The sequence below is a fragment of the Sabethes cyaneus genome, chromosome 2 (genome assembly GCF_943734655.1).
Source record: "Sabethes cyaneus chromosome 2, idSabCyanKW18_F2, whole genome shotgun sequence".
In the NCBI taxonomy this organism is placed as follows: Eukaryota; Metazoa; Arthropoda; class Insecta; order Diptera; family Culicidae; genus Sabethes; species Sabethes cyaneus.
In genome coordinates this window covers 5,525,127-5,542,372 of record NC_071354.1, presented here as the reverse complement: position 1 = coordinate 5,542,372, position 17,246 = coordinate 5,525,127, and the positions used below count along the sequence as shown (strand labels likewise).

The 17,246-nt window shown below is 44.6% G+C and overlaps 1 protein-coding gene across 1 annotated transcript; it reads left to right on the top strand.

The window, feature by feature from the left end:
- The first annotated feature begins 1,030 nt into the window (after positions 1 to 1,030).
- On the top strand, positions 1,031 to 17,228 carry LOC128738601 (sister chromatid cohesion protein PDS5 homolog B). Its single transcript, XM_053833862.1, has 9 exons — positions 1,031 to 1,151; positions 1,395 to 1,949; positions 2,017 to 2,590; positions 2,652 to 4,349; positions 4,408 to 4,544; positions 4,624 to 4,700; positions 16,009 to 16,271; positions 16,347 to 16,565; positions 16,634 to 17,228. The coding sequence occupies exons 2-9, from the start codon at positions 1,483 to 1,485 to the stop codon at positions 16,781 to 16,783; spliced, it is 3,585 nt and encodes a 1,194-aa protein (XP_053689837.1). The 5' UTR covers positions 1,031 to 1,151; positions 1,395 to 1,482; the 3' UTR covers positions 16,784 to 17,228.
- The last annotated feature ends 18 nt before the right edge of the window (positions 17,229 to 17,246 follow it).

Genomic DNA, 17,246 nt, shown 5'->3' with positions numbered 1-17,246 from the left:
ACTGCTCTGGAATTTTCAGAACTACATAACTATTTAAACTTGCTAAAGTTTCAAAAAAGATTTTCAAAAACTGGCTACCTATTTGATTTACAACATTCACAATTAAAACCATTAAGAGATTAAAACCTCAGAGAGATTCGCGAAGAGGAAAAATTCTAACGTCAAATGCAGCCAGTACGATCTGTCAAATGCAGCCAGTCGTTATCGTTGTCCCAAAATGGAAAAGTATTGTTAATTCTCATAAGTTTTCTGCCGGTGTTTTTGTGAAAAACACATTCGGAATTGAATGTCTTGTTTGTCTCAATTGTAAATTAACATTTTTGCAAAAACTGAAATGCCCGTGTGACAATTAACACCAAAATATGTTATTATAAAATGCACACTACACACGTCCAATGAGATGTTCACGCACAAGTTTCATTTATTTGCCCGAAAATGAAAGCAAACGTAATAGGAAGAAGAAGAACAGCCAAAGCATAAGAAAAAGAAGACCGTCTCCGCGACTCTCTCTCAGATTAAAACCAATCGTGCAAAAATGATCAACATAACCGATGCGTACTGTTATAGCTGTCCAGCTGTCAAAAATTGCTTCAACCGCAGCGCTGCCAACTGCTGAAGCCGGGAGATTTTTGTGTTGTTTCTTCAGCACCTCCTTTTCTCACTTTCAATGCTTTCAATCGATCCGGCAATGGGGGGTCCTCTGATGCTGGACAAGCAATGCATGTAACTGTTTGTAAATTACACTGTATACGGTATACCTAACATTGAGCGAGTTATGCGGCACAACTGCAGCGCAGTCAGTTCGATTGAATCGAATTGTTTCCTTCAAGTGCACATTTTAAAGCTTGTTGTAAAGTTGGTGAATAGAATCAATGAATGATTTGCAATTTTCTTTTAAGTTTGTGTCGGTCATCAAATACACTATAGCAGCGCATTGAGGTACCCTTCGGGCGAAGCAACATTCAAAGTAGCCGAACGGACAAGAAGAGTATCGTCCACTGTTGTGTGCGTTCGAACGTTCGAAGTTAGTAAAAGTTTCGCGTACGGGAAAATTGGCGTGCTAAAAAGTGTGGATAAAGTGTATTTTTCATTCTAAAAGTAACATTAATTTCTAGTGCAAAAAGTGCTAAATCGAATGCTGTACGCAGAATGTAAGTGTAGCATGATTTTGCCGTCGAATATTACCGTCAAAAGTTTGTCTGTTTTGTATAACGCTCCGCCGTAGCATTTACGGCCATTAGTTTTTTTTGCCTTCCTCTGTTCGATCGTTTCGCTGTGCATTTTTGCAGTGGTGTGCCTGTGAAAGAATGAAAACTGAATGCAGAAAATAAATAAAATATATACAAACACGAGAAGTTTCTAATAGGTGTGCTATATTTTCGATCGGATTACAGCTGCTGTCCGTCGTGGAATTGATTGGTGTGTCCAGGCAGCAGAGTGAGCAAGTTTTCGCAGGCTAAACGGGAAGAGTAGGCAACCAAAATGAGTGACATAGTCTACCCGCCGGGCTGTCGGCCTATAAACGAAGATCTCGGGCCGGACGAATTGATCCGGCGGCTAAAGACGTTGACGCATACGTTACAGGCCATGGGCCAGGACGAGGGCATGTACACGCAGTACATTCCGCTGGCGGTCCACCTGGCGGACGACTATTTCCTGCAGCATCCGTCGAAGGATGTGCAACTGCTGATCGCCTGCTGCATTGCCGACGTGCTGCGTGTGTACGCTCCGGAGGCTCCCTACAAGGACCAGGAGCAGATCAAAGGCATCTTTTTGTTCCTCATCAAGCAACTGAACGGACTGAAGGATCCCAAGGATCCGGCTTTCAAGCGCTACTTCTATCTGTTGGAAAATTTAGCCTACGTTAAATCCTTCAATATGTGTTTCGAACTTGAAGACTGCCAGGAGATTTTTTGCACTCTCTTCAGCTTGATGTTTAAGATTGTTAAGTAAGCGGAAATTAAAAATTTATTGACTATTTTAACGAAGATACTAATGGTACAAATTTTGTTTTAGTGACGAACACAGTAGCAAGGTGAAGTCTTTTATGCTGGACGTATTATGTCCACTGATAACGGAGTCGGACTCTGTTTCGTATGACTTACTGGATTTGGTATTTATTAATATCGTGGAACCACTGCGATCGCAGAAGAAAAATGCTTATCATTTGGCCAAAGACTTGATAGTGAAAACGAGCGACACTCTAGAATCTTACACGCAGGCTTTCTTCAATCAGATACTGATTTTGGACAAATACGAAAAGCAGTACCAGATTATGCCGAAAATCTACGACGTCATCTACGAGCTGAACGTGATCAGTCCAAGCATCCTGCTTTCGGTACTGCCTCAACTGGAATGTAAGCTTAAATCGGCACAGGAAAGCGAACGACTGAAAGCGGTCTCGTTGCTGGCGCGTATGTTCTCCGAGAAGGACTCCAACATGGCCAAGCAGTACGGTCCTCTGTGGCGTCATTTCTTGGGCCGATTCTACGACATAGCCGTTCCTATTCGTATTAAATGTGTTCAAAGCACAATGCACTTTCTGCTCAATCATCCGCCGCTAAGAAAGGATATCATTGATATTTTAAAGGTAAGCAGTTCTTTAAATAATCGACTTTTGATGATATTAAACGGTTTCGGATCAATTACAGGTACGTCAGCACGACTCGGACGAAACGGTTCGCTACGAAGTTGTAATGGCAATTGTGGAGACCGCCAAGCGGGACTTTCAGATTGTGTCCGAATCGGAAGATTTGCTCGAGTTTGTGAAGGAACGCACGCTGGACAAGAAGTACAAGATTCGCAAGGAAGCGATGAACGGTCTAGCGATGATCTACAAAAAGTATCTCAGCGATAGCAACGTTCCGGAAGCAACCAAGAAAGCCGTCAACTGGATTAAGGACAAAATTTTACATGGCTACTATATGACCGGGATCGAGGATAGACTGCTGGTGGAGCGTCTGCTAATCACCTGTCTAGTTCCGTATCAGCTACCCGCAGAGGACCGAATGAAGAAACTGTATCAACTGCTGGGAACAATAGACGAGAATGCTACGAAGGCTTTTATCGAGCTGCAAAAGAATCAGCTGAAAGTGAGACGGAGCGTAGCCGAGTGGATCAAGCTGCACCGAATTAAGGAGATTACACCGAGCATTCAGAAGGACATGAACGCCAAATGTACTAATATAGCCAAACAACTTCCTGATCCGGTTAAAGCACAGGAGTTTCTTCTCAAATTTAGCGCACAGATGCGCAAGGACGCAAAGTTGATCAATGAAATGGAGACCATTTTAAAGCGTGACGTAACTTGCAGGGAATGTGCCGATACAATGGCAATTGTTTTGAAAAAACTGGGTCCTCCAATCACTACGAACACGTACTACAATACGGTTAAGATGCTGCTGGAGCGAATCGCTTCCGTCATGGTAGACAAACAATCGATCGGTATACTGATCGAATTGATACAGGAATGTATGAACGGTTCGGAGGTGATAGATGAGGTCAGTCTACCATCGGAATCGGCAGGTGAACGGGGCTTGAAGTTGCTCACCGTGTTGGCGTACGTATTTTCCGCCCACTTTCAGCACGACGAGATTCTACGACACATGATTGGTTTGCTGAATTTCGACGAAGAATACGTAGCCCCGTACGTACTGAAGGCCTTCACCTATTTGGGTCGTTATAAACCACTGGTTGAGTCTCACATAGAAATCGCAAAAGAGCTTGCTCCGATTTGCAAAGAGTTCGCGGTGGCCGGTACGCCGAAGCAGGCTAAACATGCCATCAGATGCATGTACGTGAACAGCCAAATCAACGACCCCAACGTCGATCCCAGCATAGACATTTTCCCGGAAATTGTAGAATCCTTCAAACTCACCCTCAATCCAGAGAACGAACACTATCGGACCGCCATCGTCAGTCTCGGCCACATTGCGTACAACCTGCCGGAAAAATTCCACGTACAAATCAAAAACATAATCTCTCGCAAGATAGTCAAGGAGCTGCTGGTAAAGGAAACCACCGAAGGTCGAACCGACGTACCGACCGCGGACTGGTGCGACGAGGACGAACTGCCGGAGGAAACTCGCTGCAAGGTCGAGGGCCTAAAGACGATGGCCCGCTGGCTGCTGGGGCTGAAGAAGGACGTCCTGTCGGCACAGAAAACGTTCCGCATGCTGAATGCGTTCATCAGCAAGAAGGGAGATTTGCTGGAACAGGGAACCCTTTCCTCGGCGGAGAAATCCTGGCTGCGGCTGTCGGCCGGCAAGGCAATGCTCAAGATATGCGAACAGAAAGGCGTCGGCGATCAGTTCATCGTCGAGCAGTTCTACAACCTGTCGCAGCTGATGGTAAGTCGAAAGGCGCTGCATTTGGCTTCAGCTTAGAATGATTTTTGTATCCTTACAGTGCGATCCGGTGATAGAAGTTCGTGACACTTTCGTAAAGAAACTCCACAAGGGCCTGAACAAGGGAATTCCTCACAAGTGTCTTCCACTGGACTTCATGGGTTACTACGTACTGTGCGGGCGGGAAACTGACAGAAGGTAAGTTCTACAGTTGCTTCTGCCCCGTGTGCCCTAATGGATTATTATTAACATTCCGAAATTCTGTCCATTTTTTTAGATTACAACAGCAAGTCAAGTCGAACATAGAAACCGATGTTAATCGGCGACGGGAATATGTGAAAACATTTGCCACCGGTAAGTAAAATTAATCCTAATGTAAGACATTATTCATAAATTTTTGTACGTGGGTATTATAGTTGTTGGACTTGTGAACGAAAGCGATATTTGATAATTCAAGGTCCTTTATATCCCAGGCAAACTCCAATGAAAATCTTCGGATTTTTTGGGATACATACCGCTTGTTTTAAAAATTCATAACTCAGTTTCGGAGAACTACTAGAAGAGATTTTTTGTATATTATTTCCCCAAAAGCCCGTTCCTAGTGCCCGAGTGCCCCATTCCTCTAAAAGTCAGACTCTAAAGCATCACTTCCAAGAAAGCCACTTCCCAGAACCAATGTTGTAAGTCGTGCGAGAAACCAACGATGCCTACTCTCACGCGTGTGCGTATGGGAAGCATAGCAGTCAACGCTTGCACCACACACGCAAGCGTAAGAAAAACAACCGCCTTTTTTTCTTTTTTATCTTCGACTTCGATTCTACTCATGAACAGGAGTGCGAGCCCTCGCGGGTAATCGATATCAGCTGTGCTTATGCCGGTGTATTCGTTAGAACGAGTTAATGCTTTTTTGGCAACCCTGCTTGTCCAGTGCAACTGTGATATTGTTTACTTAATTTTTATTTTCGATTATATTTGTGTTTTTGTATTTAATTTATTCGAATTGTACATCAACGAGTTAAGCAAGTGAATTAAACCATCCTGAACGTTTAGTGCAATCGAAAGCGATATTGTATTCAATATAGTGAAGAGTGAAAATGCTCGCTTGGAACTATTGTTTTGTTTGTGTGGTTGACATCGCCGGTGGTGCGATAGGCTCGAATCCACCCCATTGGCAGGCAGCCATGTTTTCGTCGCCAACATCTCGTATGTGCGAAAATGGGATAGCATGTCAGTACTGCGTTTCACTCAACTGCCAGCAGTCTGATTTGGGCCCGCTGTCAAATTTTGAGCCCAGGACATGCTGTCGCTGACGTTTACTGCAGCTCGATATAGAGATGTCGATGGGGTGCTCGAATCAGATAAACCGTCACTGAAACGCTAACGTAAAAAGTTAAGAGCATCCATATCGTTAGTCTCAACATGGAAAACATCTGCGATCAGTGTGCTAAGCCGGTTCGTCCTAATACTGACCAAATTACGTGCATGGGTTTCTGCAATCATATTGTGCATGCCAAATACGTTAAAATGAATGCGTCGTTTTTAAAATGTTTACACGAACGACCAAATTTATTTTATTATTATTATTATTTATTGAATAAAATTCATCTGACAAAATATTGTCTTAATGAAAAATAAAACGAACACAAGATCATGATAGTCTTCTCATAAAAACATGCAATGGAATGTTGAAGTCAAAAATGCTGTAAGCGAGATTGAATGCACTGGCTATGGCACGGATTGGCTCATTTTGTCCGTATTGTCGACTACGAGCTGCGAGGTGTAAAAAGTTGCGTTGACGTATAACTCTCTCTGGAGCATAGAAGTAAAACTGCCGGAGTAGTTCAGGCGAATCGACTTCCGAAGTGATGATCTTAGCAGCAAAGAGAGCTTGTGCAGTGAATCTTCTCCGTTCTAGGGTATCAATTCCAAGTAGCCGACAGCGATCAGTGTAGGAAGGCAGGTTCGTAGCATCACGCCATGGTAGCCAACGAAGTGCGTAGCGAACAAACCTTTTTTGTACTCGCTCGAATCTAGCAATCCAACACGCTTGGTATGGACACCATACCACACTACTAAACTCAAGAACTGAGCGGACTAGTGCACAATACAACGCCCATAGGCACAGCGGGTCGCGAAAGTCTTCGGAGATTTTGAATATAAAACCAAGTTGTCTGTTGGCTTTCGTCAGAATGTCGTTGTAGTGAGGTTTGAAGGTCAACTCACAGTCAAGAGTAACTCCCAAGTCTCTAATTTGGTAGACCCGTTGAAGTCTGTGTCCAGCAATTGAATAAGTAAACATGATCGGTTTCTGTCTACGGTGAAAGGTTATCACATTGCATTTGTTGATACTAAGTGTCAAAAAATTCCGGGAGCACCAACTCTGCATACGATCTACACTTAGTTGCAAGTAGCCGCAATCATTAGTACTGTTGATGATGTTATATATTTTGACGTCGTCGGCGTAAAACAGGCGGCAACCAGATGGCAGTATGACAGAAAGTTCGTTGATAAATAACGAGAACAAAAGTGGCCCAAGGTTACTGCCCTGGGGGACACCCGAAACATTCGTAAACACTTCGGAACTAGAAGCTCCGATCTTAACGCGAAGCGATCGGTTTATCAGATAGGATCTGAACCAGGCGACTAAGGATCTGTTGACTCCAAGTTTTTCTAGTTTCCTTAACAGTATTTCGTGATCCACTCGATCAAATGCTGCCTTGAGATCAGTGTAGACAGCATCAACTTGTCCACCGTTGTCTATTGTGCGAAAGCATAGTGATGCAAATTCGGTCAAATTTGTCGCAACAGACCGCTTGGGATAGAATCCATGCTGAGCAGTTGAAATGTAGTTCTTACATGAGCAGAAAAGCGCCTCATTGATAATAATCTCAAAAACTTTAGAACAGCAGCATAAGGAGGTGATGCCTCTGTAATTCCGAACGTCTCTCTTATCACCTTTCTTGTGAACAGGAGGATTTCCATAGTTCAGGAAATTTGTTCTCTTGCAGTGACCTGTTAAACAGTTTTGTAAGTGGAGTAACTAACACCTCCGAGCACAACTTTAGAATGGACGCTGGAATGCCATCGGGACCAGCAGCATAAGAAAGCTTTAACTTTTGGAGTGCAGACATTACGATTTGTTCACTAATGTGAAATGGAATTCCTGAAGTGTTGGACGAAAAGATCGCACTTCTCAAGTTCAGAGTTAGCAACTTGTTCCCCAAGGTGAACCGACATTGGCAGACCAGCCTCTTTTTTCTTGGAATTTACGAAATGCCAAAATCGCTTTGGATTCCTGCACAGAGATGCCTGTGTGCGGAGAACATAGCGTTGGTACAGAAATCTATTCAGTTTCTTGTAGTCGTTACTCGCACGGTTGAATTCCTGTTTTGTAAGGTGAGAACGATTCCGGCAGTATCTTCGTAGCTCTAGCCCTCAGCCGTTTTAGTCTGCGTAGGCGATTGTTCGACCAAGGAGGTTTTAAAGGCGGGTGGGCGTCGGGTACAAATTCACTAATTAGGTTTACGATTGTTCGCTGGAAATAATCGACGGCGTCGTCAATACATGTAGCAGAGTTTATTGTCTGCCAGTCAACGCGAGAGATAGCGGATCTGATTCCATCATGATCAGCTCGGCGAAAGTCCGGTGTACCCTCATTCCCGAAGGCAGACTCAAAAATGATCGGCGTTGGGAGATTCAACAGGACGTCCAAAGCAGGATGGTCTGCGTCGAGCGTGATCAAAGGCTCAATTGCTTCCGAAACGGTGCAGACTTGCGTTGCGGCCTCGTTACTCAAGACTAAATCAAGAAATCTGGCGTTTTTGTTGGCAATACCATTGACTTGCATCAACCCATGTAGGGCAAAACCGTCGATAAGTGTAGAGCTGGCCGCAGATAAAGCCATTAGGGAGTCGACCTGGAAAGACCCGTCGCTCGACTTGCACCATCGGAGCTGAGGTTGATTATAGTCCCCAAACTGCAGAGCATAGTCACTGAGGTCCAAGTTGGAGAAAACAGCACCGATAGAGTCCACGTGCTCATGAATGCTGTTAATATCGTTACGTCGATCCGGGGGTAAATAGATGACACCCACACTTACAACTCGACGAGACGTAGCGATTCTGACCCATAGCTGCTCTATAACATTGGACACAGGTGTTGGATCGATATAACTGTTCCATCGAGTTGAAACAGCAATCAGAACACCCCCGCCACGGGTTTTTCTACTGTTCAAGGGGTTACGATCGGTGCGATGGACAGCAAAGCCATTGCCGAACAGTTGCGCACTGTACAAACATTCGTCCAGCCATGTCTCGGTCAACACAATACAATAACATCGTAGTCGCACTTGGTTATGCGACGAGTGCGTGAAACTCATGAGAATGATACGTTTCAAGGAGACAATGTCATCGGTAAGCTCAGCCATCTCATCGATTCATGACAAGCATGCTGAGAAGTTTGAGTGAGCTGAAGCAGGCGATCAAAGCGAATGGCGAACAACCGGTGAAGCTTTCTACCGTCGCTGAATCTACGCCAATAACCCCTAGAACCGCTATCAGTGAACCACCGAGGAAACGTCGCCGCGAGGAAGGCTTGAAGGCAAACTTACCACTTCAAGCCGGTACCAAAGCTACTACGTCACATACCATATGTACCGTCTCACCTCCGGTTGATTTATTCTGGCTATACTTGTCTCGTATCCACCCCAGTGTGAAAACGGAGGCTGTGTCCGAACTAGTTATGGACAGTCTGCACTGTGATTATCCCAAAGTGATTCCTTTGTTAAAAAAAGATGCCGACTTGAACGCGATGCATTTCTTTTCGTTTAAAGTAGAGATCGATAAAAAATTTCGAGACATAGCACTTGACACGGGCACATGGCCACATGGCATACTATTTCGCGAGTCTGAAGGCACTAGCACAAAAAACTATTGGGCTTCACCCTTAGGCCGGAGATCACCAATCACTCCTCGTATCGAGCTAACCCCAGCGAGCGAAACTCTATCCCCGGAACAGACCCTACAACAAATGGAGTCTTAGCTCAACTAGTCGGCACTGATACCTGTGCAATACTATCTTCGGATAGGGACACTGGGACGCAACGACTTAAGTATTATGGAAGCCTCTGACTCCTCCACTGCAGTCGTGCCACCGCCGCCAGCGCTCAACAGTCGTCCTGGTCCTACGTGTGTGCACGGAGAACGAGGCTTCCAGCACACTTCCCGGCAAGTATAATTACGCTTACCTCATTCCTCTCACTCACCCCTGCCGTGTTCTCAGTACTATGGATGCCGCGGACCAGCACTCAAGATATTGCAACAACGACGACTCTGCAATAGTTGCGCCACCCTCTAATCGTATCATCAGCTCAATTTCAACAATGGAACGCACTGTAGATAGCATGTTGGAAACCCTCAGCCCGCCCGTCACAGTCGAGCGCTGCTTAAACTTCGATCATGCAATTAGTTCCTGCCATCAGAGCCGTTCCGTTCCTGAGCTCGGTGCCGGTGATGGGGGTTTCCAACTTGCTTCCTGGGGCAAGTACCAGCATAATACCAGTACATCTTCGTTTTTTGAAAGTTTGCCCGTTCGTAGTAACGATTCTTGTGACGATGGTTTACCGTGCACTTCTCACCCGCAACCGAACAACTCCATCGATGCTAAACACCCGTTTTACCGCCCGAGTTACCCTTGTTCATCTCCGGGACGCTCATCAGATTGCATTTTGGAAGCTCCTGGTTCCTCTAACGCAGTCCTGCCATTTCCCGCCAGTATTCAGCCAAGTCGTCCCGGAACTGTGGCTAGATGTGGATCAGGAGTCTTCCAACTTGCTTCCTCTGCAAGTATACTCGAGAATCAGTTCATTCGCTGTCTGATGTCAATCCAATTCACAGCACTGCGGGCAACGTTTATGTCAGCGTAGACAGCTCCGTCTCGGCCCGACCTTCTCCTGACGCGAGAATCACCCAGCCTAACGACGGCGATGGGGGCTCCTCCAGCTCCGCTAATGGACAGCATTCTTCCGACACATTCGTAATTATCGAGGAAAATGGTACTCCGACCCCAAGTCGCAAGCAAGATGTTCTAGTCTTCTATCAAAACGCCGGTGGAATGAATTCCGATATTGAAGACTACCGACTAATCGTATCGGATTGCTGCTATGATATCATTGTCATTTGCGAAAGGTGGCTTAACTCTCAGACGATTTCCAGGCAAGTCTTTGGATCCGATTACGAAGTTTTCCGTTGTGATCGAAACTCTAACAACAGTCGCAAATCCACTGGCGGTGGTGTCCTGATAGCTGTTCGATGTGGATTGAAAGCAAGAGCAATTGAGAAGGACTCGTGAAACTGCGTAGAAGAGGTTTGGACGGCCATCAAGCTGAGTGATCGCTTCCTCTTTTTGTGTGCCTCATACATTCCACCTGATCGTGTCCGGGATAACGATCTAATTGACGCTCATTGCCAGTCACTTTACTCAGTTATGAGGGACGCTACGCCGCTCGATGAGATAGTTATTTTGGGCGACTTCAATTTGCCAGATATCTCGTGGAAACCTGCCCATAGCGGTTTCCTCTACCCTGATTATGAAAATTCTGCGAACCATGCCGGTGCAATTAATCTTCTTGACAACTATGGTGCTGCAATGCTTTATCAAGTTAATCATGTCGTCAACGAAAACAACCGTTCGTTAGACCTCTGCTTCGTGAGCTCACAGGACAAGACCCCATTTGTCTCAGCGGCTCCATGTCTGTTAATCAAGAGACCATCCTTCTCTGAGCGTCTGTGTAGAAGATAAACTCTTTCAGGACTTCGATCTCATATAATTTCCGTAAAGCTGATCAACATAGCATCAATGATTTGTTGTCTAGTATTGACTGGGCAAACACACTAGATCCCGACGACGTCGAAGCCGCTACGCAGACCTTCACTCATGTCCTGATATATGCTATCGATCGACACGTACCGAAAACTAGTCTTCGCAGTACATCTCATCCCTCTTGGCACACGAATGAGCTACGCAGGCTGAAGTCATACAAAAGAGCAGCATTAAGACGATTCACGAAATTTCGTACGCTTTCACTAAAACTCCACTATACGAGGATAAACAATTTATACAGGCAAGTCAGTCGCCAATGATTTAAGCATCACCCGAAGTCTTTCTGAAATTACGTAAACGAGCAACGCAAAGAGTCCGGGCTCCCATCATTAATGGAATACAATGGGGTAGTTGCTGCCAAAGTTTGCAAGTGTTTTCCACAATGAGGTATTGAGCGCGGACCGTGTTGCTCTAGCAGCCAACAACGTTCCAATATATGGTCAAACGCTGGGTGCCATCGACATCAATGTCGAGATGATTTCGAAGGCTGCGAACATGCTCAAGTTGTCCTTCAACCCTGGACCCGATGGTGTACCTTCCGTATTCCTGAAGAGACACATGGACTGCTTGCTGACACCGTTGCATCACTTATTTCAAATGTCCATTTCCAGTGGGATTTTCCCGTCGTGTTGGAAATTTGCACATATGTTCCCTGTACACAAAAAAGGAAGTAAACGAGATGTAGACAACTATCGAGGCATCACATCGTTGAGCGCAGTCTCGAAACTATTCGAGCTGGTGGTCATGGAACCTCTGCTTTCCCACTGTAAGCAATATCTAAGTGCTGATCAACATGGCTTCACGTTTCAGCGTTCTACCACTACTAATCTGCTGTGTCTTACATCATACATAACAGAGGGTATGGCACAACGCTCAAACAGATGTTTTGTACACCAACCTGTCGGCAGCCTTTGACAAGATAAACCACGCCATCACAATTGCAAAACTACATAGACTGGGTATTAGCGGTAACCCTTTGCAATGGTTTCGCTCGTATCTCACTGATCGACAGCTGGTGGTTGCCGTTGGAGATTGTCGATCCGATAGCTATCCAGCCTCATCAGGTATACCTCAAGGAAGCCAACTAGGTCCTCTGATTTTTCTGCTTTATTTCAACGACGTTAATTTGGTCATTAAGGGCCCACGACTCTCGTATGCAGATGATCTTAAAATGTACATCCGGATCCGCTCGACTGACGACTGTCACTTTCTTCAAAATCAACTCGAGGCCTTTGCCACCTGGTGCGGCGTGAACTGTATGATAGTGAACCCGGAGAAGTGCTCAGCAATCACATTTTTCCGTAAGAAAGATCCGATCCTGTTTCGTTATACGCTCGAGGGCACAGTATTGCTGTTGCAGTTGAAAACTGTAATAATCGACTCGCGACATTCGGTTTCATTCTTGTTCTGTGTGTCGCAACTACGTCGCACGTGGTGCGCTGTATAGCGCATCAATGTGCGATCACAGCGCACCACGTGCGATGTAGTTGCGACACACAGAACAAGAATAAAAGCGAATGTCGCGAGTCGATTATTACGGTTTTCAACTGCAACAGCAATAATTGAACGTGTTTCGCATATTAAAAACTTGGGCGTTATCTTAGATTCGCAGTTAACGTACAAGCATCATATCTCGTATGTTGTCGCTAAAGCCTCAAGGTCATTAGGCTTTATCTTAAGGATCGCGAAAAATTTTTCTGACATATACTGCCTCAAATCGCTATACTGTTCGCTGGTGCGGTCAGTTCTGGAATACTGTTCGTCTGTTTGGAATCCTAACTACAACAACAGCGCTGAAAGAATCGAGTTCGTTCAGCGTCGATTTCTTAGATTCTTGCGAAAATTGCCATTGAGACACCCGTTCCGTCTTCCCAGTTATGAAAGCCGCTGTCAACTGATCGAACTAGAACCTCTCCGTGTTATTTGGGCTAGCTCCAGAGCACTGTTGATCGCGGATAGTTTACAAGGAAGAATTGACTGCCCCGCGCTGCTGGGACAGATTAACATAAATGTTCAACCACGAGCGTTGCGGAACAATGCAATGTTGAGATTGTCACCTCGTCGCACTAACTACAGTATGAACGGCGCTATCGGCGGTCTGCAGCGGGCCTTTAATCAAGTATCGTCGTTATTCGACTTTCATCTGCCACGACGGATACTACAGGGTAGATTCACTCGCTTTTTTCAGGAGAGGTAAACCTCGAAGAAGATACAGTTATTTTAAGATTTGTTTGTATACGTTTGATAGAATTTTACTCAATTTGACTTGACTATTTTTATGTTAACCTGACAATCATTGGGGCCAAATCGAGCCCGTTGATTAATAATAATAAATAAATTAACACTAGCTCGGCTGTAACTCTAGCGGTTTAAAGAATCTCAGCTTTCCAGTTTTTTGATTAGAATGGTTTTAACCCAGAGGGTCATTCACCAAAGCTTTCCAGTTGTAAATCATTACGAGGACCAAGGGTTTGTAACTAAAGGTTAGTAAATGAACAAACCTAAGAAGAGGTGTTTTCTATCTAAAAAACAAATAATTGTCACAGTGTAGTGGTACCAGGCTTCATTTCCTTCCGGACGATCCCTGAATACTGTTTTCTCTTACGGCCACTGAGTGGCGAATGAACTCCTAGGTTTAAAACCACTCTAATAAAAATCAATACCAATACCAATCTTACGGCCACTCATCTTGCGCAGAAGGAGCACAACGACAAGCAGAGCTAATATTTTCCTCGCACACTGGAGACACGAGACTATTCGCTGCGTGTCACAAAGTGAATATGCGATAGGTAACTATATGGACTGGAACGAATTGCTCCGTGATCTTGAGAGCATGCATTCGGTAGCGCTCCGACAGAAAAAGAAAGATGAAACCAAACAGATGCTCACTCGCCGGCAGAGCAAAGGAGCAAAGCACTGCAAAAGCAAAACAAAACTCGTCGCTTTGGAGAAGGTAACATCCTACTGAGAGAGAGCCAATCGATTCGTCCTCTGTGCTTCGTCAATAAAATGCCGAGAATTGAGACATTTTGCAGAGCACGACAGAAGCCTGTGTGGTACAGCTGCAAGTGAAACTTGCCTCGAGGTATCGTTCCCGTTGACGAACAAATCCACAAGGCAGTAACTTGTGATTCGTTTTGTTCACTTTCTTCTTTAGCGACGTTACTTTTGTCCTTGAAAGAGGCTGCAGGTATTAGGAGGATAATCGTGCAAGAGGTTCCAGCCCCAACGATAGGCGAAGTTAAGAATCTTTTACATGATCACTGTAATACTGCCAATGGGATCACGCTTAAGGCTATGCTGCACAGTTTAAGATTGAAGGATCACTCTGAGTAGGTCGCCAACAGTGAATTTGACTTGAAACAGCAGATAATTTCGTCAGCTAACAGTAAAAATCGGGGATAATTGTTGTGGGGAATTTGCTGCTCCTTTTGGGATCCCTCAAGATAGCCACCTCGGACCATTGATCTTCCTTATATACTTCAACGATGCGAATTTCAAACTGAGAGATTCTCCGTTTGTCTTTCACCGATATTAAAATCTTCAGCCAGATTAGTTTTATAGCTAATGCCGTTTTGCAGATTCCAAGCAAGTGTGCCATCATTCCTTTTTCAAGAAAGAAAGAACTATGATAATTTCGAATACAAGCTTTTGGAAACTGTTATTGGAAGAACAAATTGTATCAAAGATTTAGGTTGCTGAATAGTAAATTATCATTCCACCAGCATATATCTTACGTAGTCAGTAAGTTTGAAATCCACACTATCACAATGGAGTTGACAGAATCAAACCTGTACGGCGGAGATTTGTATGCTATGCCCTTCGACGCCTTCCACGGAGAGATCCGTTCCGGTTACCCTCCTACGTAGGTCACAGTCAAATCGTGAATTCCGACACTCTAGCTGTCCGTTGCCCGTGCTATTTTCGTGTCTGACGTGCTTACTGCTAGAACGGAATGCCCAGATTTACTCCCCAGACTACAGGTCCAGCGAAGAATTTTGCTAAGCCGTGGATGTTTGTAAATTCCAGCCAGACAAACGAATTACGAGACCTACCACAGTAGTAGGTAGTAGCCTTGACGTTAATTGTCAATGGACAGAAGCAGTCGGCAGATCAGTGACTCAGGTTCTACGTAGAACTGCGGCATCTATAAAACGTACTTTCTTACTCGGCAGAAATTAGTAGCAGCAGACATATTCTTGAATTGTTCAGTGGAAATTTTTCTGGGAAAATAGAGTCTCTAAGTCATGGGCTGAGACTCTTCAAGTTCCTATTACCAAAGTTCCACAAATCCGCAAGGGGTTGAGGACAACCGGAGGATCGTTCTGTGCAACACCGCATATAATATTTATTCTATTTTTTGGTTAAGCCGGTTACGAAGTCTGCTCCCATCAATGATGCCATATTAGATGGTCTCCTGCCTTAATTAACAGAATTATAGATTAATAAAATTAATTATGTCTGTACCCGGAACTTGAAGTAGAATTTGCTTGCCAAGAAACGTACTAGGCGTTTGTACGGACAAGTTTTGACGAAATTCGGCGGAAACGTTCGTGGAAATGGATTTCAAGCAACTTTCCGGTTAAAACCAAAACAGTTAAATCATAGAGAGAATAAGACTTCGACTTTTTGTTTGTCTACGTTCATTAGGCCATAAACTATGCCCGTGTACATAATGCCATAAAATTCTGGGGTTCTCAGCCCAAACCAAAGTGTGATGATTTTGACAAATGATCCTATCCCCGTAAAATTGGCTAACTCTAACTCTAATTTTTTTTGCCAGTGGAACGTGCAATGAGCCAACTGCCGCACATTCTGCCCGACTACATGTTGGTCTTCGCCGTACCAGTATTGACACATGACCCTCGATTCACTCGACACACCGATCCGGTCCAGCTGCGACAGATCGAACGCTGCCTGTGGTTGATTCTCGAGCCGCTGGTCACCAACAAGGAATTCTTTTGCTATGGCTTCTACAAAAATCTGATCGAGCGAATGAAGAACCACAAAGACGCCCTGAAGCCCGACGACGAGGACATAAATTGTGTAAGTATCGCCACAGTTACCTTCATTTTTGATGGAATAAAATGACTTATCTATTTATGTTTGTATTCTCTTAAGAAATTGTGGGCCATTTGCGACATTGCACTGGGGCTGATCCTCACCAAGGTGACCACTTTCGACGCGCGGGAATTCCCGGTGGACGCTCGAATTCCCTCGATGTACTTCCAGGCACAGTCGGAAAACTTTCACAATGCTCGGATGTACATTCCGGAGGACATGTACAACCTGACCGGCTCGTGTTCGACGAGTTCGAAAAAGAATTTGCTGGCGCTAAACGTAAGTGATGATAATGTTGCCTCTGCAAGCATGCAAACCATTATTAAATATCTTTTTCATCATTACAGGATCGGAAGAAGGCGGCTTCCAGCTCGAAATCAGCTCAACACCACGACGGCAACGGTGAAGGTAACGATAACACTGGAAATGAATCCGCCGCAGAGGATGACGAGCCACCGGCGAAAAAGATGCACAGTAGTAGTAACGAGGACGACTAATTGTAGTGCAGATTAGCCCGCTAGCCCGAGGCATAGGGTTAAGAATTTTTTTTAGCTGTTAGTGACTTATATGTATATCTTATAGTAATTAAGAAGAAAGTTGATCTTTTTCTAAAAAAGTAATTGAAAATAGTGGATAGTTTTATCTTTTTCGCATTACGCAAAGTTTAAATCTTCATGAGAGCGATTGGGAAACAAAAAGATTACACTTCCTACGATGTTAAGTTATTATTTATGCACTAACGCCGATGCGCGACCAGTCTGCCGGTGCCGTGCAACTTATCGAACTGGCGCAGTTCAGTTAGGAATATGATTTATTGTGCACACCGTTTAGGTTTATGCTGAACATAACATTCATCGAATTTCTTTTCCTGATTGTCACGAACGTGAAGTTCATGGAACGTGATAAGGATGTGACTATTACTAGGCGAACCACGATTCAAATAAAGCCAATAAATCAAGT